The sequence below is a fragment of the Clarias gariepinus genome, chromosome 10 (assembly GCF_024256425.1).
Source record: "Clarias gariepinus isolate MV-2021 ecotype Netherlands chromosome 10, CGAR_prim_01v2, whole genome shotgun sequence".
NCBI classification, from domain to species: Eukaryota; Metazoa; Chordata; class Actinopteri; order Siluriformes; family Clariidae; genus Clarias; species Clarias gariepinus.
In genome coordinates this window covers 26,622,117-26,648,171 of record NC_071109.1, presented here as the reverse complement: position 1 = coordinate 26,648,171, position 26,055 = coordinate 26,622,117, and the positions used below count along the sequence as shown (strand labels likewise).

Here is a 26,055-nt window from a genome sequence, read left to right as displayed (position 1 = left end):
GAAAACGAACAAGTCTTGGTACCGAGTACCGAGTATCATGTATCATGTATCACGCATGCGCTTCTTGTTTTTGATGCCGAGCATCACGTGATCACAACTGAGACAACATTTTTTCTCTCTCTTGTGGACAATGTGCCACACACACACACACATGCCCCTCCTGCTTTCGCCTTCATAGACATACAGACACACACACACTCTTTTTCTCTGTTCTACACAGAAACACTGCTCTGCTGCGATTCTTTTCAAAGGTAAAGTGCAGATTAATTTGTTTTATTTTTACTTTACAGCAATGATTCCGTTAGTGTGTCGCCCAATCAAGTTTAATTAGAGAGATTTCTTTTTTTTTTCCGTGTGTAAAAAGAGAGGAGGAATTTTAACTGTGTAATATGAGAAGTGGGAGAGGGGAGCTTACTTAAGATTCACACACACATACACATCACCTGCGCGCACAAACGAAAACACTTATCTGTCGGGATTTATTTTTACACTTTTTAAAGTAAAGTGCAGGTTAATTTGTTTTATTTTAATTTTATTTATTTTTTTGGGCTGTGAAACGAATTATTTGAGTTTTGATTTGGTTTATGAGTGTTTTGGAATACAAGCCGACTTCCAGAACAAATTATGCTCGTAATCCAAGGTTCCACTGTAGCTAGTTCAAGCTGGAGAATTTTTTGGCTAAATGTTAATAAAGTGGTTATTAAAAGAATAGGCATTTAAGTTCCCTGCTGAACTTCTGCATTTTCTTTAAAGGTTGTTTAACCAGAACAGACAGACGGTATCGCTTATATTGACAACGCACAAAATGGCGCCAACGACATCGCACGCCATCACCTGCCATACAAAAGCCGCCTTTCGGGATACATGTGCATTTCGGTGGGGGGTCAGTCAGACAAGTCACGCACTGGCAATAAAGACAATACGGCGAGAAAGCCATCTGCTCTGTGATTTTAAACTCTGCTGACATCTACGATTCCGATACAGACTCTTCCGCGAACAGCTGTCCTTCTACTCAGTCGTTCCATACAGACTGATTCACACATGACAGAACAAATCAGAATGAATCACGGCTAAGGTTGAAACCCACCCCCCGGTGGCTGAAGTTATCTCAGGGCTCTGACGAAGCGATTTTCATGCATGCACAAGACACGAGGACGTCCTTTCACTGGATGGGACGCTCTTCCTGTGCGCACGTGCAGCTGCCGCTCTTATCCTCACAAAAGGCCTGGAAATAGCACGCGCGAGGAGCAAAACCAGGCTCTCATTTGCATGTGTGGCATGAATATTTATAAGATTTGTCAGCTGAATTAATATGGAGTGCTCTCCGCGAACGCCTTTTTTTATATAAAATGTCTCATATCGCGTGCGGCATGAGGCCTAAAAACGGAAATAGGTGGGGCTGTTATTTTTGTGTCCTCGGTTTATTTAGTTTTAAAGATTGTCTTTTAAATATTATTACTATTTATTTTTCTTTTTATTGGACAACATCGTGTTTAATTCCCTGCAAAAACATCTGTAAAGATGATTACATCTGGGGCGATGATTAAATCCCAGCAGGAATTTTTCGGTTGTTACAATGTTGTGTGGATGGGAATTTGGCAACGTTATGGACTTCGGGACAACACTGATATTGGGTTAATGACTTCATTTTGCAAAACAATATTAATAATAGGAACGGGAATCACTGGGGGCCAGTCGATACGTTATTATCACAATACCCAGGGGCTGATTCGATTTTCATTGTGATTCTGTAAGTATCACGATTTTATAAAAATTCCAAATAAAAAAGTTTTTTTTTTTTGTTTACTCCTACTACACAGGATGCTGTAAATAATGAATAGTTCAGAGTGCGCCACCTGTAGGATTATAGAGAAGCAGCAACACTTTACTACCTCAAATGCAAAAATATACAGTATAAATGTAAAAAATATATTTGAAAAAATCTATTTTGGAGTCACTGTGGTGGTACCGGAATTGCATGTACAGGTCTGACAGGTGTAAGAGCTTACCACAGGATCACTGAAGGACATTTTGTTGGTGTGAGTTTACTGATCAAAAAGCGCCAAAAATCGGACCAGACAAAAACAATTTATCCAAATATTAAACTGGAAAGCAGGCACAAGGGTAAAAAAAAAAAAAACATCAAAAACATCTAAGATCTGTTTTGTGTAAGTGGACGTGATGCAGTTACAGAAGTACAGGACTTTGGGAGTGGGCTGCATTGATGTAGTGGTTAGCACTGTCACCTTGCACCTCCAGGGTCTGGGCTCGATTCCCGGCCAGGCTCGATTCCCCTTTCTGTGTGCATGGAGTTTGCATGTTCTCCCCGTGCTTGGTGGGTTTCCTCCGGGTACTCCACTTTCCTCTCACAGTCCAAAGACATGCATATTTAGCTAACTGACGTAAATGAGTAGTGTGTGTGTGACCTGCGATGGATTGTACCCCGCCTTCTGCCCTAAGTCTCCTCGGATACGCTTCAGGCCTTCCACGACCCTGACCTTATTCAACATAAATGCTGCGAATAAATTTTAAAATGATGTTGTTTTGAGGTAATTCTAACTTAAAACGTCCTGACCGTGGAGGTCATCGCAACGTTGTTACAACTACATTACAACATTTATCCGATGTTTGGGTTCCTGCCGGGGTGGTCCAGAATCGTCTTACAATAAGCTCGGAGAGTGGATCACACACACAGAGAGTGGTGTCCCACACACACACACGCACACACACGCACACACAAAATCTGATTAGAAGTAATGATGACAGATCTGAAATCGCATGCAGATCGACTTGTTCTCAGGTTTAAGACTACAGCGCTATTCAAACTCAGATCTTTTAATTCCAAACGCATTTTACACCTCCAGGAAACTGCGCTCTCATCCCGACCCAGGGTGAAGAGTAAACAATTAACACTCTGATCTGTTCCTTGAGCTTCTGTGTCACAACGTCTTGTCAAGCAGAACTACCAGAACAAAAAAAACAACTAGCTAACTAACTAGGTGTCAGGGTGCGTTCTCAGGCTGCTAATGAAAACACGTACTAATGTTCCTTTCTCTTCTTCTGTGTTACAAGCACAGAGTGTTTTTTTCCCCCCTCATTCTGACAAATACCTTTTCTTTTCTGGATTTAGTTAATTGCTGCTGCTGCTGGTGCTGTTGTTGCAGATTTTTCTTATTTCATGTTTCGTATTGTGTGTGTCCAGGTGTGTGCTGTTGATTGTTCTGCACAAAGGACACACAGTCTTTCTTTGTCCTGCTCCAGACCCTGACTGATTTTCAGTTCAATAGGGTTGTTTCAGTTTTAGCTCAGAGTTTGCAGTGGGTATTTATTGACAGATCATTAATTCTTTTGGAGCTTGCCGTAATTTAAATGCAAGCCACATTCACCATGTTTGAACTACAGCTTGTACAAGTCAAAGTGGGACTTTGGATTGTGCAGAATAACAGAACACAGTCATACGAGCAAAAATTGCCTTTATTTTTTCTATATAATGACCTGCTACACTAATGCACATCTCCTGGCGTTTCAATAATGATTAGAGCCCTTCAAAGTAAAGACTTTTCTCGGTATGCTAAAACACTGGCCTCCCAGGAACTCCTTCAATAATCGAAATATATGGAAACGGCTTGGAGTGAGGTCAGGACTGTACTAGTCAAAGTTCCAGCCAAATTCCTGTAATGTGAAGTGGTGTTCATGAGTAACTGTGTGTACATTTTCCACAGACAGGGTCATCGTTTGAATTCTTCTATGCCTTCATTTATGAGAAATTTCATCACAAGTCCCGGTTTGACTTGAACGCACCTTGTATGTCCCTCCGTGTTTACTCTTCGAGTGAACAAAAACTCAGATTCACAACATTATGTTATTCTTGTACATAAATGCAGATAAACAACAGTAAAGAACACGTCACACTGCACTTTAGTGAAGAGCCACAAACAGCCAACAACATTACATTTGCAGCTTCGGTGCCTTTTTAGGCCACACTGATGGTCTAGTCTCGTTGTCTCATCATCTATACCGCTTTATCTTGTGTGTACAGGGCCATGGAGGGCCTGGAGCCTATCCCAGGAGACTTAGGGCACAAGACGGGGTATCACCTGGACGGGGTGCCAATCCATCGTAGGATTGCATACTTTTAAGATCTTTAAATACTTTAAAAGCCTGTTAGAAATGCAGTATAAACGCCCGAGACAAATCACACAGTAAATATTAGTGCTACTGAATCAAATTTAAAATCACAACACCCAGGAATGGAATTAAGTCTTGGATTAAGAGACAGTGTCCTACAGTGTAACTACAAAGGCCTTGTCATGACTCTTTGGCCAGCCTTCCATGGTTAGCCGATGTAAAGTCTACCGCAGCATCTGCGTTCTTTTTCCAGTCCGATATTCTCCTAAGTTCGCTTCAGCAAAAATACGGCTTCGCATGCGCTCTCTTACACAAATATTTTCCAGGGTGTTCTTTTGTTTAACCATCTCGCTCACATGTTTTTTTGGACTGCCTTGACTTGCTTTTTCTGATCTCCTCGACGACATCCCGTCAGAAGCTACTATCTAGGGAGTTCCCTAGATGTGTTTTACTTTTAGGTTTACCCAGATCCCAAAAACTCAATGATAAGACAAGACCCTTTTTATTTTTAGGTGAAAAAAAAAATTCTTTAAAAATAGAAGACTATGCATATGGAAGCCTCATGACCTGATTGATGATATGCACGCCACAAAAGTTTTTTCTTTCTTTTTTTTTTTTTTCTTTTCAACACTGACAGCTGACAGCCTGCTCATACAGCCCCTGATTACCTGACTCAGTCACGCTGAGAGCTGAAACACAACAGGGGAAAAAAAGTGAAGTGCCTTGGGTACTTGAAGCAAGAGAACCTCAGAGCTAGAGTACTGCCCAAAATGTCTGTCTGCTAATACTTTAACCGGCTTCCCAGCGGACATGACTGCTTTCGAAAACAGAGGCGGACTTGCAGGTGGAGGTTAGGTGAAGGCTGACACTGAAGTGCTGCACTTGCTAAGCAGCGCTGAAGCTGCTATAAAGGCTTAAGACGTCCGAGGGCTGAAGGCCAGAAATTTGCCTGTAATTGTCTGCAGTTTGGCGCTGACACTTAGAACCAGATCTGCGTTTTTTTTTTCTCTCTCCCTAATCCACAATCGGGCACGCCAACCTTACATGGCACTCTGCTTGCTCAGACTATAATGCCTAAATAAGGCGAACAAGCTGCAGAGTGACTTGAGCATGAGCAAAGGTTTCAAACCATCAGTCACAGATTCGGCACTAGGATGAGATTTGATTCAACTCGTACAAGTACTAGGACAAATAAACGGCCTGTTGAGAGAAGTCGCCACATTGGAACATCGCCAGATTGGTTAAGTGGACTGAAAGTTTTCTATAACTCAGGTGATTACGCTTAACAACCATGATCAGAGCAGATAAGCACTCCTGCCAGCCAAGACCAGCTATCTGAGGCTGAAGAGGCTATTGTACAGTACTGGCTTATGCCCTATTCGCACAGGATTAGTATTATCAGGTGACCTCTAGTCATTAGTAATAATTGCGTAGGTTGTCTGTGATCTTAATCCCGTGCGACTCAGCCATGTCTGTAATTTCTAAAGTAAAAATTCCCCTGCAAATGACCTACCATATTTCGGCGAACACCTGTGAGGTCCTGTGATAATATTAGTACTGTGCGAATCAGCATGTCTGTGATTTGGCTAGTCGTATATCATTTGTTTAAGTTTCATGTGCGCCCTTTTATCCATCTTCCATAAAGAATAAAGGCTGCATTGGGGTGCTTTAAACGTATTTTGGGTGCTGGGTCATATCGCTATACACTGTACAACAACACAGCTTGCAGAAAGAGAAAGCTGAAAACCCATAAGAAGACGGAAAGCGGATGTTATGCAAAGCATTGACATCATGTCCAAGAGATCAAAGTCAGTAAATTTGAGTCAAATCGCAGGCTGATTCGCTGGTCCAGTGTGAATCCGACATGTGGGGATAATTTCTAAAGCATCATCACACCAAACATTGACTTTTTTTTTACTGGACTTTAATTTTTTTTTCATTTTTTTTTGAAGACATCATTGATCTACAGCATGTGTTTGCATGTGTCAAATATACTATTGCACAGTACTGTGTATACTGTATAAATGTTAAATATGGGCTCTGTTAAGTTGGTGACCAAATTTCTCAGGTCCGATCCAGCATCCATGGGATGTGCTGGGCAAACAAATATAGACATGGAGGTCTCACCTTGCATTTTATAGCACGTAAATTATCTGCCACTAACATCCTAGTGCCAGACCCCACATCACACCTTCAGAGGTCTTGTGGGGTCGTGCCCCGGGGGGCCAGAGCTGTTTTGGTGGCACGAGGGGGAACCTAAATCCTAGGCAGTTTTAATGTTAATTGGTTTTAATGGATTGATGAGCAAATACAGATTGGGTGATTAATATGTTTATGAAAAATATTTTTTTAAAAATGCAATAGGGAAAAAGAAATCAAGAACATGTGCGATGCAGTGCACAAATGAAATATTTGTATTTAATAAAATATGTGAAATGTGTATACAGAGCTGTACAGCATATACAGCACGACCATGTAACAGTACTAAATAATGTCTAAATAAAAATGCGTTGTATAAGATTTCTTTTATTAAATGCATATTAGAAAAAGCAATAAATTACATACCATCTTAAAGCAATAGGAACCTTATTAAAATATTTGATAAAATACTGGGTTGCGTAATAGTTAGTGCAAAGCACAGTCCAAAGACCTGCAGATTAGGCTAACTGGCGTGTCCAAATTGCCCATAGTGTGTGCACCCTGTGATGGATTGGCGCCCCGTCCAGGGTGTACCCTGCCTCGGGTTTTGGGATAGGCTCCAGGGCCTCTGCGACCCTGAATACAGGATAAAGCGGTATAGACGATAAGTGATTGAGTGAATACTTGATGCATTGGCCAGGAGTGCAGTGAAACACCTGGATGTAGCGTACAGTACAGCTTTTTTGTCAAAACAAGTAGAAAAAAGGTTTTGTATGTCTTTGACTCTTGTTTTGTATGTCTTTGAAACTCGAGCACTCTCCCTGCACTTACAAAATGGAAAAATGTAACACAGATCAACAATTAAGTTTTATTTATTATACAGCAGGTAATAAGAGTTTGAAGTAAAGACAGTAGCTACAGTTACAGAGAGTTCTCCTGGAGATAACTGCAGACGTTAAGGTCCTGAGTGCAGTAATTATCAAGACTTAAACAGTCAGTTTCATAATTTTCTAACAAAAATTATTGCAAAGAACAAGACACAAACGTCCTTCCCACCGAGCTTTCAGTCGGCTTATATGCAGAATGTGTCCGGCCCTCGCTGTGATAGTTACGGCTTTTAACATGCGCTTTGTGGCCGATTCAAGCGGGAATTAATTTAATACCTGTAGGAGGCACATGCCACTTGCTGCTAACATCAAGTCTGTTGAACTTTTGAATCTGGCAGATTTATTTTCAATAACAGCAGCTCTGATAGTGGTTCCAGCTTTATATTTATTTTAATGCACTAGCACTTCTACAGTAAAAATTCAATAATTTTGTTGCAGAATAAAACGAAATGCAATGTTAGAATAAAAACACAAACGCTGCTTAACAGTATGTGAGGAGAACTGTTATTTAACTTTTATGATAGAAAGAACTTGATAACTCAATATGTTGAGCTAAGCGATCTCTCAGGAACATCTCAAGCTGCGTTTTTTTTATTCATGGCCAAAGATGGAATGATGGTTTAAATTTTCTAAAAACTAGAAAAAAAACGGAATTTCTTTCACCGGCGATGTTCCACAATTATAAACGCAGGAAAACTATGAAGTGTTTAAGGTTTAAAATTAAACAGGTGTTAAAATTTCAGGGATAAAAAGTAACACATAAGAACATGCTGTTGATCAGGACTTCACAATTCGATCATATTAAAATATATACCTACTAAATGCATTTACAATTTATATTAACATATTAATCTAGGCTAATAATAAAAATAATGATGCAAATGATCGCATTAATTGATATTTTCCAATATTTACTTATTACCCCAAAAGTTATTTAAAAAATGAACAAACGTTTAACTTCCTCTACATAAAACTCTACATAATCTCCTGGCTCTGTGTATGTAACCTGAAAAAAGAAAACTAAATGCAACCCTAGATGCAATTAGATAATTACACGTGATTACGTGTGATTAATTGTGTAGCTGTACTATTGAAGGAAACGAGCCACCAACCCACTGGTTATTTTCCTATAACCTATGTCCATTATGTACAGCTATAGTGCCAGGACACTGCTGAATATCCCGGGAAACTTAGGTTAATTAACTTAGAGAATTTACGTGCTGATTCGACTGAAATTGTGATTCTATAAGTATGGCAATTTTTATTTCTTTTTTAAATATCCCAGTTCGATTTTACAATTTTAAACATTTAAAAAAGTGTCATTTTCTCAAAAAAAAAAAAAAAAAAAAACAATCACAGCATTTAAACAATACACTCTAACTTTAAATACAAAAGTTTAGCAGTATGTATTTCTGTCATCCCCCATCATAATTATTATTTCTAAACATAATAATTCACTCCTACCACACAAGATAAAAATGTGCACCTTAAATAGTTTACTTGTTAACAGCAACATTTTTCCACCTCAAATGTAAGCATATATAAATTTAAAATTCCTTAAAAAAAAATCTATTATGCAGTCAGTGTGCCGATACATGACTCACAATATGTAACTGAACTGATTCCCACAACTTGAGTTGTACTTAAGTTGTACTTGGGGTGCACATGTAGACATACTGTATGTATATAAATGGTGTGAATATACTGTACAGTAGGTACCGACCCATCGAGGGCAGAAGCACACACACGACATGCAATCTGAAAACACACATCACACAAAATTTGGAAAGTACCCTAAGTAAGAGAACATGCAAATTCCACACACAGACCAGAAGCAGATTAGAACCCTCATTTCTGGAGTTACAAAGCGATAGTAGCTACCCACTAATCCACCACGCGCTCATGTCCTGTCATGATTTATTGTTTACTTGAGCACTACGGGGCTCGTGGGAGTAAAATACCACTTTTAAACGTATCTAGCACCAAATTAAGACAATAGAATGCTTATGCTTTGCACAGCAAGTTATTTAGTTCACTTAGAAAAGAACAATCAATCATTTTTCAGTCATTTAATTACGGTAAGCCTATGTTCAAACACGAGCTTAGAACTTTAAGCAGAAGTACAAACCGTTAAAAAAAGTAAAAGGCGAGTCGGAGCATCCGGATCAGCCTTCAAGGGCCGTTTTTAGTTTCATCTTCTTCACTGGTAGCTAATGAGCAAGCAGCATGTATTTTCCTAAAAAATGGTCTCACACACAGGTGAGACCGTTTACATGATGCATACTGTATAAAAAAAAATATATATATATATATAAATATATTTACAGATATAATGTTAATTTGGCTTGTTACAATTTAACACAACATGCTGAAAGAAGTGTGTGAGTTTAATGAAGCTTTATTTATTTGTGTAAGCATTTGATTTAGAAGTATGAGGTAGACTCTTTTCTGTTTTTTTTTTTGTTTTTTTAAAGAACAATTATGCATGCATGATGAGGAACGTAATGGCTCCTGTGGCACAATTCCGCAAGACCAAACACGGCATAATTGGAAGTGAATTGCCGTTTGATGTACCGTGACGCAATAACGCGGTCGGCGCGACTAAGGTTAGCTCGAGCGTACATTTCACAAATTTCGCCAAATTCTCAGAAACAACTTTTTATTTTATCAATATGAATAATAATATTTTATCTACCTGTTTTTATTTGAAGACATGCGTGTTAGGACACTTCTAAGTGACTTCCTGTTCAACTAATGACTTCCTGTTTAACTGGGGTATGCATATGAGGTGGCAAGTAAACAGCTATAAAATACAGTAGGGAATGGCTATAAAATGCAGCTACACAGCTTAAAAACTTCCCCGGAAACAACAAGCTCTACCCGCTAAAGCATCATTTATTGGGGAAAAAAAAGTAAAACTCATCTCAGTGGCACAGATAGTCATCAGCTGTGTGTGCGGATCTGTATGGAGGGCGAGTAAAAGGCAGAGATGAAGCTGGAACACACAGGAAGTGTCTCATAAGTCATTCTGTCGTTCTCTGAGAAGTAAAAAAAAAAGAAACTACTGTAATGCTGAGATTTTGGTTTAGTGGTAGAAAGATGAAAGTGATGCTCTAAAATTTAAGAATTTTTTTAGAATATACGAAGTTTGATTGACCCAAACCTACATATGTGGCTCTGCCTGCATCTAGTTCCTTTTGGCAAGAAAATGAAAAATAAAAATAAATAAATAAATACCATATGTGCAAAAAATGTGAAAAAAAGGTCCTTAAAAATTCAGATAATGTAAAAAGTAATACAGTTTTTAAAAAGTAAAAGAAAGTCCACAAAGTATTAATTATGTATTTACAGCTAATCATGACTTACTCAAAAATTTAACACATTTGGGTGAATGCATTTAATCACAAAACTGTGGATGTCTGTTCACTTGTGTGTGTAATATTTCCAAGTAGTTATTTCCACTCGGGAGGCAAAATCATCTCTCCTAATGTGTGTGTGTGTGTGTGTACTTTGATCACATTTCATATGTATTGTTTTTACATAACGCTTAGTGCAGACAATACTGAGGAGGTCCACACGGAATGCCCTAAAGCACCTGCCGGATGTTTTCTTGACAATTAAAACAGACCAGAACTAGAGATGGAAAAAATCGATTCAGTTATGAATTGTGATTCTTTTCTGTGGTGATTCATATATCGCCACACCGTCTCCAAACTCAAATTTTTACATTTATAATAGAGATTAATCGGTCGATCGGCCAGTGACCAGAATTGTCTGACCAGAATTGTCTGGTTATTAGTTTAATTGACCGTGACCGGTGATCGGACGTGTGGCTTCAGATCTGTACCGCGTGTGAGAGCTTCTGAGTGGCGCAACAGAACCGCATCTTAATAGCATTACATCATTAAAAATCATGTGCACTAAAAGCCTTGATCTGCCTTTTTCTTCAAACTCTGTAAAGCCACTCATTACACACGCTCACGACAGTCTTAAAACACAGCGAGCGTTCGTTCGTCTCAGTAAAATTGCTTTTTTTAAGTTAAACATTAAACTCTTGTGTTTAAAGTTAATTTGTATTGTTTAAATGCTGCTTTTGGTTTTTAAGTAGGAAAAATTTTAAAAAGTAAAAATTTAATATCGAACAGGTATATTTATGAAATTGTGATACAGTATATTATCGCAATTTTAATTGAATCGGTACATACAGTAGATATTGTGAGTATTGTACCAGGTGGTAATGGCTGATTCCCATCTCTACAAGGAACATCACACTGGTCACCTACTGTAAGTGCATTGGATTATGTAATTTAAAACAAACTCTCTCTCTCTCTTTCTCTCTCTTTCTCTCTCTATGGTGAAAGATAAGGGAATGAGGCCACTCGTGTATCAGGGTGACGAGTGAAGGAGAGGACAACCAGGCAGACTGAAAGGCCATTAAAGAGTTTCATTCCGTCACCCAGTGAAACTGTAAGACGGCTAAGCCCTGCCAAGCACACTTCAGCCGAGGAGAAGAGAGACAGCGCACTGAAGGGCGGTCACACACCGAGGTTGAATACTTAAACCATTCTGACTTCTTTAAACCGCCATGTAAGTCTCCGGTGCATATCATTTCAAGCACACAGATACAGTCTTTTTTTTTTCCGAGAGCATCTAAATGATTAATCCTTTCCCAACATCAAGTAGTTAGAGATTATTATTATTATTATTATTATTATTACTATAAAGCCATTATCAGAGACCTGTCATGAAAAAAACAACTCTCAAGAATCTATGATTCTGATCATTTTTACGAAGCTGTAATTATAAAATAAAAAACGTTACTTTTGAGAAATGAAACGGGTGTCAATAGAGAACAGACAAAATTCACAGACAAGATCTTTCGCTTGCGTCGTTTAAACACCTCATCAAGGGAATTAGCAAACAAGAACGGCACACTGTAGTGACATCCAAACACGTATGCCACTTCTTCTGAGGGAATTAGTCAGTGTCAATCAAACGGCTGGAGCTTCCGAATGCATCAAAGCCGAGCGGAGACATGTGTCCCCTTAACAAGCAGGCGCAGCAGACGGTTTATCACGCTCATCATCTATAGCTCAGCGCAGCATCTTAAATAAGATCAGGCACAAAACAGAATAATCAATACATCACACACACCTCAGGTCATTGTAACGGTCCTGTGATGAGTGTTTTTGTTTTTTTTCATTCATTCATTCATTTTGATAGATAGTTTCATCCTGGTAGGGGTGCTGATGAAGACATCCCAAGGCCATACAATGCCAGTCCTTTACAGGGCACCAAGCACGCACTCATTCACACATTCCCAGCAATTCAACAACATAAGCTTCATTGCTACATAAAGCAAATTTCTATTTGTATATCTTTTAGAAACCAAGCTTGTGCAAAACATCCCAGCATAAGTGGGCTTGAACAGTCTCAGTGTTCTCTGTTCATGTGAAAAATCTGTCTTGTGTCGTACAGCAATATATCAGATCAGAGGAACTGCTGACTTACAATCAGAATTCAGTGTATGATGCCAATTATCTGTCTAAAGCGTTCAGTACTAAATGCGTTCGTTTTAACTCCTGAACACTCTGTGTGACAGATCGACCTTTTGTGCGTGTCTCAGGGATGCTAATGTGCATAATCAACCAAACAGATGCATACTGTTCACGATGCCTTCTGTTTTGGTTTCTGTCAAAAACGCATCCTTTGTTGCTATTGATTTAAATCAGACAGTTAACACACCCCACTGTAAGCTGATGTGTACGGTGAACTTTTGTCCGGCAGTCAGGGTGAAGCATCAATCACAGTGGTGCAGAGGTGTGGGGAAAAGATCCCGCGAGAATTCTAAGGTGTCAGCTCTCCGTGAGTCGTACCAGCCGGTGCTTAACTTCATCTGGAAGTGCAGCTCATCCTGTGTGCTTATCAGGTGAACAAGAAAATGTCATAAGAATTCCGCCTACAAGCTTCTTTCACCTCCGTACAAGCCGAGGAAATTCATGTGAAAATTGATTGCAAATGTAGGCTTTTTACCTAATATTTTAATTATGCAAACAGTGCAAAGAACCTCCTGTAGCAATGATATGATTGCCAAAAAATTGAAAATTGCAAGGCGAGGATTCCTGATGCGTTCGCTTTTAAGATATATCAAACTCTTGGTTAATTAATAAAAGGCAAACGTAAGGAAAAGGAAGCAAGAAGTCCGTACTCTTGAGCATAAGCGTTCGCTAAGCAAAACCGCCACAGGGAGCGGGGACAGTATTGACAGTGATGATGATAAAAGGTTGTTTGTTAGGTTTTCCTTTGAGGAAGTACATGAACAACGCATGCATCCATAGGAAAGCAATCATCACAGGACGTGCAGCTCGAATGCTGACTGCAGGAAATGAATAATCAAGAGGACACAACGTTCAGCCACACGCCGGGCTATTTTTAAGACTCGGAGGCTCAAGGCTATTTATAGAATGATGCATTTCGCCTCGCCGGTGGAAGTGTAAATATTTTACTATCTGTTCCCCTAATGATTCACATGTTCTTTACGGTACGCTGGTATGGTTTATTATTCCTGAATTACTGTTTAACCTGAGGATATTGCTTTCGAGATTAGCTGTGTTTAACCTTTTAAGGAGATATTTATCTTTCTATCTGAGAAAGCGTGGCCGGCCAGACTAATAACGCCGCCCCGAAATGTCACTTTTTCTTTTTTTTTTTTTCTTTAAATTATTAAATCAATAATCCGCGCAGGCCCGGCTTCTAAAGAGAGCTGTTGCTTTCTGTGATTCGCCTCATTAGGAAGAGGACTGATTCGAACAGGGGCCGTGAACCCTCGAGGAATTCGAAGCCCTCACAAATCCACTCTCCTTTCTTTTTACGTATCGATTCGGCCATATTCCCTCCACTCTCTTATCCTCAAGCTCTTAAATCTGTCACCGACGTCCAGGAGAGTCCCGCAGAGGCCGCCGGCTCTGGATACGGCCTTAATGAGGCCTCGGTTGAGGGATGTAATGGAAAACTTCGTACGCTCGGAGATTAAGAGAGAGCGTGAGACGCGTCCAGGAACATATGACGGAAAACGTGCGCGCCGGAGCTTTCCATCACTTAACAGACCGTTTGTCGTTGGATCATCTGAGTCTGCAGCTGCGATTCCCTCTCCTTACACAACTGAATGGACAGAAAAATTATGCATGTGGAGGCGCAAAAACACCAACAAAAAAGAAAAAAAATGGATCAATTTTTTTTTTAACAAAACAAATAAGCTGGTTTCAAAGGTGCCATTTTTAAAAACGATCAGCTTGCACTTTAATATTTTATACTGTTCAACACACATGGGACAATGAAAATCTGAAACAGGCACACTCCAGAGCAGAGGTCATTTTTTCCACCGTATGCAGTAGAGTCGCTTGTCAGAATGTGCAAAGTTTGTGTCTTTGGTAACCTTCTTCCACACTGAATGTCACTCCTGGAACAAATACAGATCTACATTTCACCCAATTGACAAGAGCGAAAGGGCAAACCAGCAGCATGCATAATGCACATGCCCCGTGGCCGACAGTTCGTCCTGCACTCTTTCCAGCACTGTGTTCTTCCGCTGGGGTACATCATGAAAGCACAGAGATGCACCTACAGTAAAACCCTGCACCTCGTTTAACCTGCCTGATTGAGGTTTCAAAGGCTTCGGGTAAACCAGTGGGGTTGTTATCAAGCGTGCACATCAGGTTTGATCATATTTTACATCTTTAATAGATCAGGATCACAGTCTTGTTCCAGCTACGTGCTCCAGTGTGGCGTCTGGAACATCTAAAGCAATCGCAGAGGGAGAGGAACACCGCAGACTTTCAATTTCAAGTCTGGGATTCCAAACAGCTTTGTGAAATTGGCATGTACTGAATTTTTTTTCCAAAAGAGAGAGATGGTGCTCTAAAGTCGCAACAACACCGTCACCTGGAACAACACATCACTGTGCTGACAAGCCTGGTGAAAGCTTCAAGCGGCCTGACAACATGACGGCAGCAAAATAGTATCTTTCTTTCGTCTTCGTTTCCCGCTCGTATTCCAGATGGCAGTCTCGGCAACGCCGCTCCTATTCGGCGAGCAGCAGGGACGATAACACTATTTAAAATGACGCTTTTTAACAGGGCCTTTTGTAATGAGCAACTCACGGTTGGAGGCGCAAGCAGTCATGGTGAAGCGAATACGCAAGTCTGAGAGAACTGTCCGCTCTGGGTAAATCTCGGGGGCCTGCTGCCCTGTGGAAGGAAAGGCCTTCATTATGCGTCCTGATGTCTAAGTGACTGACAGGGAGAGACAGCACCGCAGCCCTGAGGTGGAGGACATTTGAAACTTGTGCTGTCACTGTTCGCAGGCTCGAGTCGGGGTCAGTGAACAGCGCACAAACAAAGTGGCTGGCGGATGGACTTTGGCGTCGCACTGCACCATTTTCGCGTGGTTATCACACATAAACAGGCTTGCTAACTCTTTAGCAGTGTGAAGAGTTATATATTCTGATATTCTGTTAAAATTTGATATTTTTAAATACATCTGGTTTTTAAATTCCCAGTTTCCAACACTCTAGCTGAAGCTGATAGCACTTGCATTGAGATATGCAGAAAAACTGAAATACTGGAGCTGAAAACCTGCAGCTTTTGTTGAACATAAATATATTCATAAAAATACAAAAATATCAATTCCGCTTTGCACTTTCAACAAGCTCTTAATTTGTTGACCTTCTCTCTTTTTTTTTTCTAACTTGCGCTCATATATGGTAAGTGAACGTTTCATGCCATTGAATTCTTTATAAAATATCAGGAAAGTATCAGCCAACTTATTAATGACAAATGAACGAAGCACAATAGGGCATGCTGCTACCAGGATAATAATCATTAGAAAAAAATAGGCACGACCAGAATCAAGCTTTTAACAGCACTCTGGTAAAAAAAAAAAAAAAAACTATAAACAACAACTTTTAAAATATGAAATAACATGTGCTTCCAGTTTGGGAGAAATGTTAGCGTATATGCAAATGGCGCAAAATGAACTCTAGTACATCTGCAGAGAGCTGAATGATCAATCAATGGGATTCCAAAAGTGTGTGTAATGAGGCAAGAGAAAACAGAAGAAGAGCTTCTGTTGTGTCTGGCTCTGCCAAAATCCTCCTGCCCCTCTCTGAGCTAAGCTAACACAACTACATAGACAACCTGTGAGATATACTATATATATATATATATATATATATATATATATATATATATATATATATATATATATATTTTATACTGTACAAAAGTAAAAAACGTGTATATTTGACGTATATATATATATAGGGCAGGGCTATATATATATATACGTATATATATATATAGGGCACACACACACACACAAACGGGCCCAATCTTCCGGTCTTTGGACTGTGGGAGGACACCGGAGTACCCAGAGGGAACCCACCAAGCACGGGAAGAACATGCAAACTCCATGCACAAAGAGATGGGAATTGAACCTGGTTGACAATCGAACCCGGACCCTGGAGGTGCAAGGCGACAGTGCTAACAACTACACCAAATTGTATTTTAAGCCACTTTGCAGTAAAAAAATTTTTTCCCAATTTGTTTAATTTGATCCACATCATTTTTAATTTCACTTAATATGGAGTAATTACCGTAAATGCTCAGTACTGCATACTGAACAGCAAGTCTTGATTCCTATTGGTCAAAAAGCAGGAATTCAAATCACAGGTTTACATTTATGTGCTTGTTCTGATGTGGTCAGAACATAAACGGATGGTCAACATAAACCGATTACAAATGTCTAATTGGTGATGGGATTAAAAGTTCAGAGTCAGAACCGAGGATCTTGCAATTTTGTGGTTTCTTGGTAACATTCAGGCTGTTGAAGGAGGAAAAGAGGTCCTGGTGTGTGGCACATGATGTGTCCCTCCTAATAAGGATTTACAGTATGAGAATTATACAGTAGGTTGGCAACAGTAAGTCAAAATTTGCATCAGGCTGAAACACACCCCTGCAGCATTGGCTATTTTCCTGGAACCGTATTAATTGTTGGGTTTTTATCTCTTACTTAAAATTACAAACTTTCCAATGTCTGTTCAATATTAAGAATCTAGGGAGTTTTATGTCTTACTGAAAAACAGTAAGTGTATTGTGCATAAAACAGAAAAAAATGGATGTACTGTATATTATGAGGTCTGAGTAACAAGTCAAAATGTAAATAATGTACTGTATGAATGTACATACAGAATAAAACTTTAATACATTACATGTATTTACTCCGGAGATGAACGGCTCCTGTCAGACACAGGCTAGGGCCCAGATTTAGGGGGCGTGTACTAAATTTCACATTGGTCCATTTTTAGGCCAATTTTACACATTATGATTTGATTAACAAAATGATCTTAACAAATTCTTAACTGATTAAAGAAGCTAATCTGGACCGTAATTATCCGCCTTAGAGAGAACCTGGGCTGTAATGTGTGTGTGTGTGTGTCAGGCGTACACTGCTTAAACATGATAGCTTGTAATTGTGAGTCTCCCTATCGCAGTTACACCGCAGGCCATAATCATTATTTTATTAATTTTACTTTAATGTTCGTGTGGGGGTGTAAAAATCTTGTGCAAAACAATAATTTATGTAAACACGCACTGAAAGCAAAATAAAGCTAAATTCATCAGAATGCAAGCGATTACGGCAATGTCAGCAAGGCTTTGTTTTTCATTATGTGTATGATACACATCCAGATGGAATTACCCTGTTTTATTTACCAGGAACGTCACTCAGTTCTTTCTTTCCCCCAGTAAAACCTAATTATTTGCAAAACAGGTAAGATTAGCCACCCGAGTCGGCTTGTTTATCTCTCAGCTAGTCGCTCTGACGCATAGTTAACGCTTTACGTTTTGGCCTCCCTATCTCTCTCTTCCCATGCGGCTCGGTTACGTTAATGACGTGCGGGATGAACACGTCCAGAGCCGTCTGCTCATGTGCTGCGTGAGCATAAATCAAAGGCGCTGTTTCTTGCCCGCCGCCGGGTAATTGTGATGTTTTGCGCTGTGCTGTGGCGGGGGGTGGGGGTGGGGGAGGGGGCTCCATCGGCAGGACTAGAGGAGAGAGGGATGGTTGCCTTGGAAACCCTGGTCTCAGACAGAGCGAAAGAGAGCGATGGAAAGACAGACGGAACAGATGAGCTACATAATACAGAGTATAGGACTGCTGGAGTGCACGATAAACATATAGCTGGTTGTGGAACTGTTGAACGCTGGATGAAAAAATAAGAACGAGAAATGGATAGAAATAGGAAAACAGGCAAGAGGAGAAAATGATTGATTCGAGAGATTCAGGCTCATCAGCGGAGAAGTGGAGGGGGAAAAAATCAACAGTAAATGACATAGCATTCCTTAATAACAAGAGCTCTTAGGAGACGGATGTCTTATTTTCACATTTCTATTTTAATCCCAAACGAATAGAATATTGATCGGGTCATGGCACAGATTCCGGATAGATACCAAGGTTTTTAATTCTGATTCAATAAGACAAAGCACCAACATCTTGCATTGTAAAGTCTATCATTTAAGTTCTTTAAAAGCTAGAAATAACCCAGGCAAAGCTTTAAAATTCCCTTCTTTTTTTTTACTCAAATAAAAAGGAAATGAAAAAAGAAAGGTACAGGGTAATGTGGATTCCCATAATTAATTACCATGCAACTTGGAGCATCTGTTCGAAATTAATTTACCACTCTGAAAGTGAATGTACAAGTTCATGAGCAAATGTCCCGAACCTGAAACTAATAAATTCTTGTTTGCTCGTGTAAACAGCTACATGATTCTCTTGGCGTTGCTCTCTCTGAAGCAGCAGCCGAACATTTAATCTTTTCACAATGAAAAATGTTGATACAATGACTTCATCATCATCGCCATTTTCATCATCATCATCATCATCAAAACAATCACTGATACTGTACAACCCAAGCACACCAGACTCAAGGACGTCAACACCAACAGGACTTTGCTGTAGGGCTGTAATTCATTAACCTTGTTCCTGGAAATCCAACAGAGTTTGCCATAACAATCTGCTGTCTTGAGTCATGAATTTAAATAGTGCTTTTACAGCAGACGGTGAGACAAACCAGGTTTGGAGATTCTGATGCAGAAAACTGAATGACAGCAGTATATGAAAATCTCTCAGATGACCTAAAAAGAAGTGGAAGAAGATTTGGGCAGATACCTGTTTGGGGAAAATGCAACCCAGGTTATGCCGAATTATGGCATCTCCAGCAATAGGTGCTTTGGAGATTAAATCTCAGACAATAAACTTTACATTGGATCCCCTAATTAGACATGAAATACCATACAGGGTGCAAGCTAGGTAAAAAAAGGGCAAATTTATAGTTACTTCTACAACAGGCAGTAGACGTTCTTATCCCAAGAAACGTACAGAAGTGTAGTCCCAATCAAAAAACATCATGTTAATACAAATAAATAGGCCAAAGACATTGTCAAGCAAAACTCCTGTTGGTACAGCAAACCAGCAAGAAACCACACAAGTCAAGGGATTTATTTTTTTGTTAAAATAATAAACAATAATAACATAAGAAAGAGAGGATTACTCACAGGGCACAGTGCGGAGGTAGAGGTTATCCCGGATGATCTGCTGGAGCTCGTGGTCCACCGATCCCTTCTGGAATCGTAGGTTAAGGTAATGGCGGAGGTCTTTATCTACAACGCCTCCTGCGAGACGAAAAGAAAACAGAACTCGGTCAGCGGTCCCACCTGAGAACGCTTCTCGCTGCTTTAAAAGTCATCAGGGATCTGCTGAGGTTCCTTGAGCATGGAGACTTGAACTATCACGCCAACTAATCAGAGTGTCGATTCCAGGGATAATCCAGGAAAGACTTTGCTGGAGAACATCTCTGAGGGCTTGTTTTCACGCATAAACAAAAAAATATTATGATGATAAAAAAAATTGCAGTCTTTACTTAATTCCCCTTTGCCTGAATCTCATAACTACTTCTATTACTGTCAGATGAACAGCAGCAAAGACATCGCTTCAATACGTCCCACACATAAAAAAAAAAAAAAATTTAAACAAGAAACACCAAAAATGCATGATCTACAAAAATCCTTGACCATCACGCTCTGAATGTCCGTTTTCTCTGTCTAGCTCTCGATCATAACCTTGAATGATCACTACAGCCAAATGTAGCCAGCCATTAGCAGATGAATACAACAGCTAAAGCTCCCGACGGTGCTCAGCGTGTTAGTGTCTAGTGTTGCCCGGTGTGTAATTACACAGCTTCTACACATAACACTGCCCCCACCACCACCAAAACCACCATACGCGCACACATACACACACACACACACACTCTCACACACACACACGCACACACACACAGGTGAACAAAAAGCCGGCGCCGGTATTCTGGACATTCTTCATAGATCAAGCCTCAACCAATCAGCTTTGTGTTAAAAGCACTGCAGTGATGTATTTGTGAGCAGTTGGTCACACATCTATGGCATTACTAGGGGTATCAGCTTAAATATCGTTCAGTACTGCTTTGACATTGGGAATGTAACATGTTGATCAGCGGGAAAAAAGCCACAATGGAGAAGAGCGGGGAAAAAAAACATAACGGAAATGCAATGCGATGAAAAAAAAAAGACAATGGAAGGCAATGCAAATTGTGCGAATGGAATATTCTTCTAAACATTCATCTCTGGTCGTCATCCATAATTAGCCAAACCACCCCCCCACCACCACCCCCTTTTTTCTCCATCAGCCCAGAAACCTCATCATACCTCATTTAAAATCCAGCGGCCGCTTTCCGCTGCATCTACAGATGATGTTTAGCTCACCGGTTCTCTCAGACAAAATCCTTCCTCCCTGACAGGTGACTTCAATTTCAAAACAGTCCCACCGTTCACGTTTCAATGGAGGCAGACGCGATGAAGTCCCCCCCCCACCAATTGCAATTTGTAGCCGTGAGCAAGCGGAGGAAGAGAGAGAGGAAGAGAGGAAGAGAGAGAGAGAGAGAGAGAGAGAGAGAAAGAGAGAGGAAGAGAGAGAGAGAGAGAGAGAGAGAGAGAGAGGGAGCGGGAGATGGAGACTCGTCCACAGGCAGGAGACAATAGTGAAGAAAAAGCTCTCCCAGCAAGGAGCCTATCACAACAGTGGCTGGATTCTGATTGGCTTGAGCAATAGTACAGTCCTACAGCTCCCCCTGTCTGCTCCGTCTGCTCTGTCTGCTCTGTTTCTCTGCATGTGTGATATAAATGCTTGTAGACATTTCAGAAAAAAAAAAGAAAAGGAAACAACAACAAAAAAAACGGCAGCTTTTTTGGACCACATGCTTTCTGTTAACTGGCGCTTGGAGAACTGTTTGGACTCATGAAGCCAGCAAACATTAAAGCAGAAGAACTCAAGACTTTCTGGATTTTCATCTATTAATCATCTTACGTAAACATTGAAATCAACTCCAGGCTGGACTCCATTTGATCAGCTCCCACGGTGCACGGTTTATTTCCAAACACACCTGGCTCGAACATTCACGCTACTGAAAGTTTTAATTAAGAGGATCAGGTGTGCTGGAGCTGAAATTACACTTTTGAAATCTCCCCAGGAGGACAGCTGGACGGCCAGCTTCCTGGGAATCATCATACGAGCAGAGAAACAGATCGAAACTATTTCAGACTACAGAAAACTGTCTACTGTGTAAAAAATATATATATAATAAAAAACCTGTATTAGAACGGTGGTATCTCAGCTGGATCAAACCGAGCACTTGAAAAATACTGTAAAAGCCGACCAATGGAAAAACTGCAACTCCATGAAACATCACAGCTGGTGTAGCAGATCATTTTTTGCTCTGGATGATTTTTTTTTACATTTATATAAATTATTGATCTGAGATTTTTTTCATTCTTTCATAGTCTATACCATTTTATCCTGTATCCCAGGAGACATTGGGCAAGAGACAGGATACACTACAGACAATTTGGGGGATGCCAAATAACCTACGTAATCTGCATCCCATATTATATCAATAGATACATCAACTATTCTCTAACAGTTAATCATGGAAGATGACTGAAAGACTAAAGGACTATTTCTTAATACTATGTACATTAAAAATACAAGAAAGTCTGGATCTTTGAAAGGAAAATTTGCAGAAATGAGGGGGGATCAAGACTGGGCAAGCAAATCAATTGTCATCAAGTAACACTAAACACAACAGCTACATTTACATAGACAGCATTTCTTCAATCTGATTTATATCATTCGGAATAGAGATTTCAGTTCAGCTGTTTACGTGGAACCTGATCTGATAAGATGTGTTTACACGATTAAAGCATTTAATCAGAATACATTTTCCTATGAATACATTTTCCTATGGCAAAGTGGCCAATGCTGTAAAGGGTTTAATCTGCTGGTGTTTTTCTTTAAGTTTGAGGTTAGGTTAGGGTTCCTGTCTGTTCTGCGTAATTGTCTGTTATAAAAATTCAGTCCCAACCATGATTGGTTCGATGCTTTACTTTATATAATCCTGTACAAAATTCTTGAGCCACCCCTCATTTCTTCATATGGAACGGAATTAAATTAAATTATTTAGATTAAATTAAATTAACAAGAACTATTTCTTACTGCAACAGGCTGCAAAGTGCAAAGTGCAGCAACCTCATTTCCCCTCTCGTCTGTTTTAGTCACACATCACCAGTATACTAATCACTGTCATGATCATCTGTACTGTAACTATCTCCACCAGTTTCTCACTGGTTCATGTCATAAATTTTAGATATATATATACGTTATACATATGTCATACATTCTACATACATACACATACAATTTAATTTTTTATTTTATTTTAATTATTCCTGAATGTTCATAGGTCACTGTGTGTCATAACAAACAAAAACATCATTTCTCTGAAACTGGTCAGGTACAGGAACTGGATTGAAAATAAGAGCCAAAACTTTCATATATTAATATGTCCTTCAGGAGGTCTGAAGGACTATTCCACAATACTACATCAAAAATACAGGAATGTTAGGATCTTCAGAAGTAAACTACCTGTATATAGAAATGAGGGAAGCTCGAGATTTTTGCACAGTACTGTATGACGTAGTGAACCAATCAGTGCTTGAAAGTAAACACAGATGAAATAGACAGAGCTGTTCTTACGGAGTTTACCGATTATGGTGGTGTACAGCCCTGAGAAACATATGAGACTGACTTCAGATTTCTTCTAATTGTGTTTTAGAATATCAGCTAACTTCCAGATCCCGGGGTTGAATCCCAAATATCGTAAAGTTAGTGTACTAAAAAGGGTATAGAATCCCTAATAAAAAGCAGTAAATGTGAACACAAACATATCCCCAGCAGTCCGAGGTGAGGGCTTGTAAATTTCCATACCTGAACTGAGAGCTGTATGACAGAGCCTCGAGACTCCTTTCACATTATCTACAGCCCAGCGACGTTCAAATTCCGATTGACTAAAGATTGTTATTTGTATTCCATACAAATACAGTACAGTGAAATATACCAAAGTTCAAATTGTCCATATGTTTAACATGGCAATAAATATTATTGAAATGCTATGGTAATTTAAAATTGCTTATCCTGAAACACAAACAACAAATTCGAACCTCGGCTGAAAGAAAATTTTATTGACTGAAAATTTTAATCCAGTTTAATCCCTGTCCTAGCAGCTTCTGATGCGTGTGAGAAGCCAGCTGGAACTGCACAAGCAAACATCCTGGCTGCTTTCCACGTTATAGATGTGTTCTCATCGAAACAGAACGTTGCCTGAAATCCTAGCTGTACACAGACCGCACCGCGCCATTACTGTGTAGTAAAAATCAGGCTAGGTGACCTTGGCACATGAAATGATAGCTAGGCTTGTTTCCAAATATGCGAAGAAGGAAAAAGAAACAAAAAAAGAAACAAGCTTCCTGTTTCCCAAATGCACCATGACACAAAGATCACTGTAAGATGACAGAGAGCGTGTTGCTTTGAGCCGACGAAATTAGCATATCACTACAAAGGTTTGCTGGAAAAGCGGCGACAGGAAAATAATATAAACCTCTGATCGCTCACACGTGTCTGCGAGACGACGGATGCTCCGCGCTGCTGTGCTGGAAATCTCTTTCGCATTGTCAAATCTAAAAGCTTTGATGCGTGTGGCGAATTGGTCTTCATACATTTCCTGCGCTGTCATGGTACGGAAATTAGAAGTACTGAAAAAAAGAGGCCTGGGCTGTAAAAAGGTGAGTCGAACAGATTGAGCAGCAGCTCATCATTTGTCAGAAGCCACTGACAGGATGAACAACAGAAGGACCCAGAACGCAAGCAGTCAGTAAAATAACCATCTGAAATCACTTCTCTCTCCCTCTCTCTCGCCACACTATTATCTCTCTTTTTCCTCGGCACGCCAATTCTTAAGGCTGTCACATCACCGCTGCCTGCTCGGAGTACTCATGACAGATGATTGTTGATTAGCAGATCAATAAACAGGCATGCACATACACATGAAAGACGTTTAAAGGCAAAGTATTTCATGCACATTATCATGCATGCACACACACACACATACACACACACCCACACACCTGCCAACCCTGTATATTCAAAGTATATTTTCTGAAATCCTTCCATAAATCTCTTGTCTGGCACAGACGGGAAATAATCAGGGTTTTACAGTTACCATCAGGCACTTGAAGAGAACAAACTGTTTTCATTAAGATACGACTCACTTCTAAGCATAACACATTATAACCCTGGTGTACGTTTAATTAAATGCACACTTACTACATTGTACATGGCAAATGAGAAGGAAGGAAGGAGCAAACACCATGGGGTGTGCTGTTATGGCAAAAACAGTCAATCGGACATTTTATTGATTCATATAGAAAAAAACATAATTTTTCGACATGATCCCTTTGCTTTTCTATACACTATGTCCATCTGCCAAAAGGGGTCGGATGGCAGTCTCTCACATTAATTACAGCTCCATAGCTGCGGTTTTAGAGTTTCTAGAGTTTAGAGCAAGAAAACATTATTTTTTCCTTAAAGTTAATGTGTTAGATGCAGAAAAAGTGGGCAAGCGTACAGATTTGAGTTACTCTGATGAGGGCCAAAATGTGATGCCAGGTGACTGGGTTGGAGCAACTCCGAAACTGGAGCTGTTGTGGGATGTTGCTGGTCTCCAGTGGTCAGGACTGGTCCATGATCATGTGATCCTGTCACCACTTTACCGGTATATAACTGATAATCAATGTTACTAAATACACCTGCCGATGGTGTTAGCATTGTGGCTGATCAGTGTACATAATAAAACATATTACCTGAATCATTTCTAAAATCCTTTATTTGTCACATACTATACACATTACTGCACAGTGAAATACTTTGTTTGCATGTTCTTGTATATCAGGAAGCTGGGGTCAGACATGCTACAGCTTTGGATCAAACAGGGATAAGGACAGCAGCCGGGAGTTGAAGCTGGGGCTTGATCCGCTGACCTCCTGATTGGTAATTCAGAGCTTTAAGACAACAAGCTACTGTACCACAGCCGCAGTAGTGGAAAAATGTAGTTAACTGATTCTCACTACATATATTAGAGGTGTAACAGTATGCAGGTCACGTCTCACATATATTAGAGGTGTAACAGTATGCAAGTCACGTCTGCTATTCCTGACACGAGGATAGTAACAGCACTAAGTATGGCAAATAGAGCAAACAATGATTCTTTTAAGTAAGGGATATTAAAAAATATCTCAACAAGTTATTATACTGTATATACAGGTATCAGCTTTAGATTAATCAACATACAGACTGCTTACTCTGTGTCCTGGAGTCCAATTTGGGAACACCAATTCACCCAATCAATGTTCTTGGACTG

General features: G+C 39.9%; 1 protein-coding gene across 6 annotated transcripts in view; it reads right to left on the bottom strand.

Moving 5' to 3' along the window:
• Positions 1-26,055, bottom strand: part of magi2b (membrane associated guanylate kinase, WW and PDZ domain containing 2b) — a 161,432-nt gene that overhangs the window by 103,463 nt on the left and 31,914 nt on the right. For 5 of the 6 annotated variants that reach the window (XR_008361209.1, XM_053505583.1, XM_053505584.1 and 2 more), the window contains exon 2: positions 19,766-19,882. Coding sequence is in view for 4 of the 6 variants with exons in the window: in XM_053505583.1 (XP_053361558.1) it covers positions 19,766-19,882 (117 nt within the window). In the remaining 2 variants the exon portion in view is untranslated. Of the gene's footprint in view, positions 1-9,282; positions 9,419-19,765; positions 19,883-26,055 lie in introns of those variants that run through there. The other variant, XM_053505587.1, reaches the window with a different exon arrangement.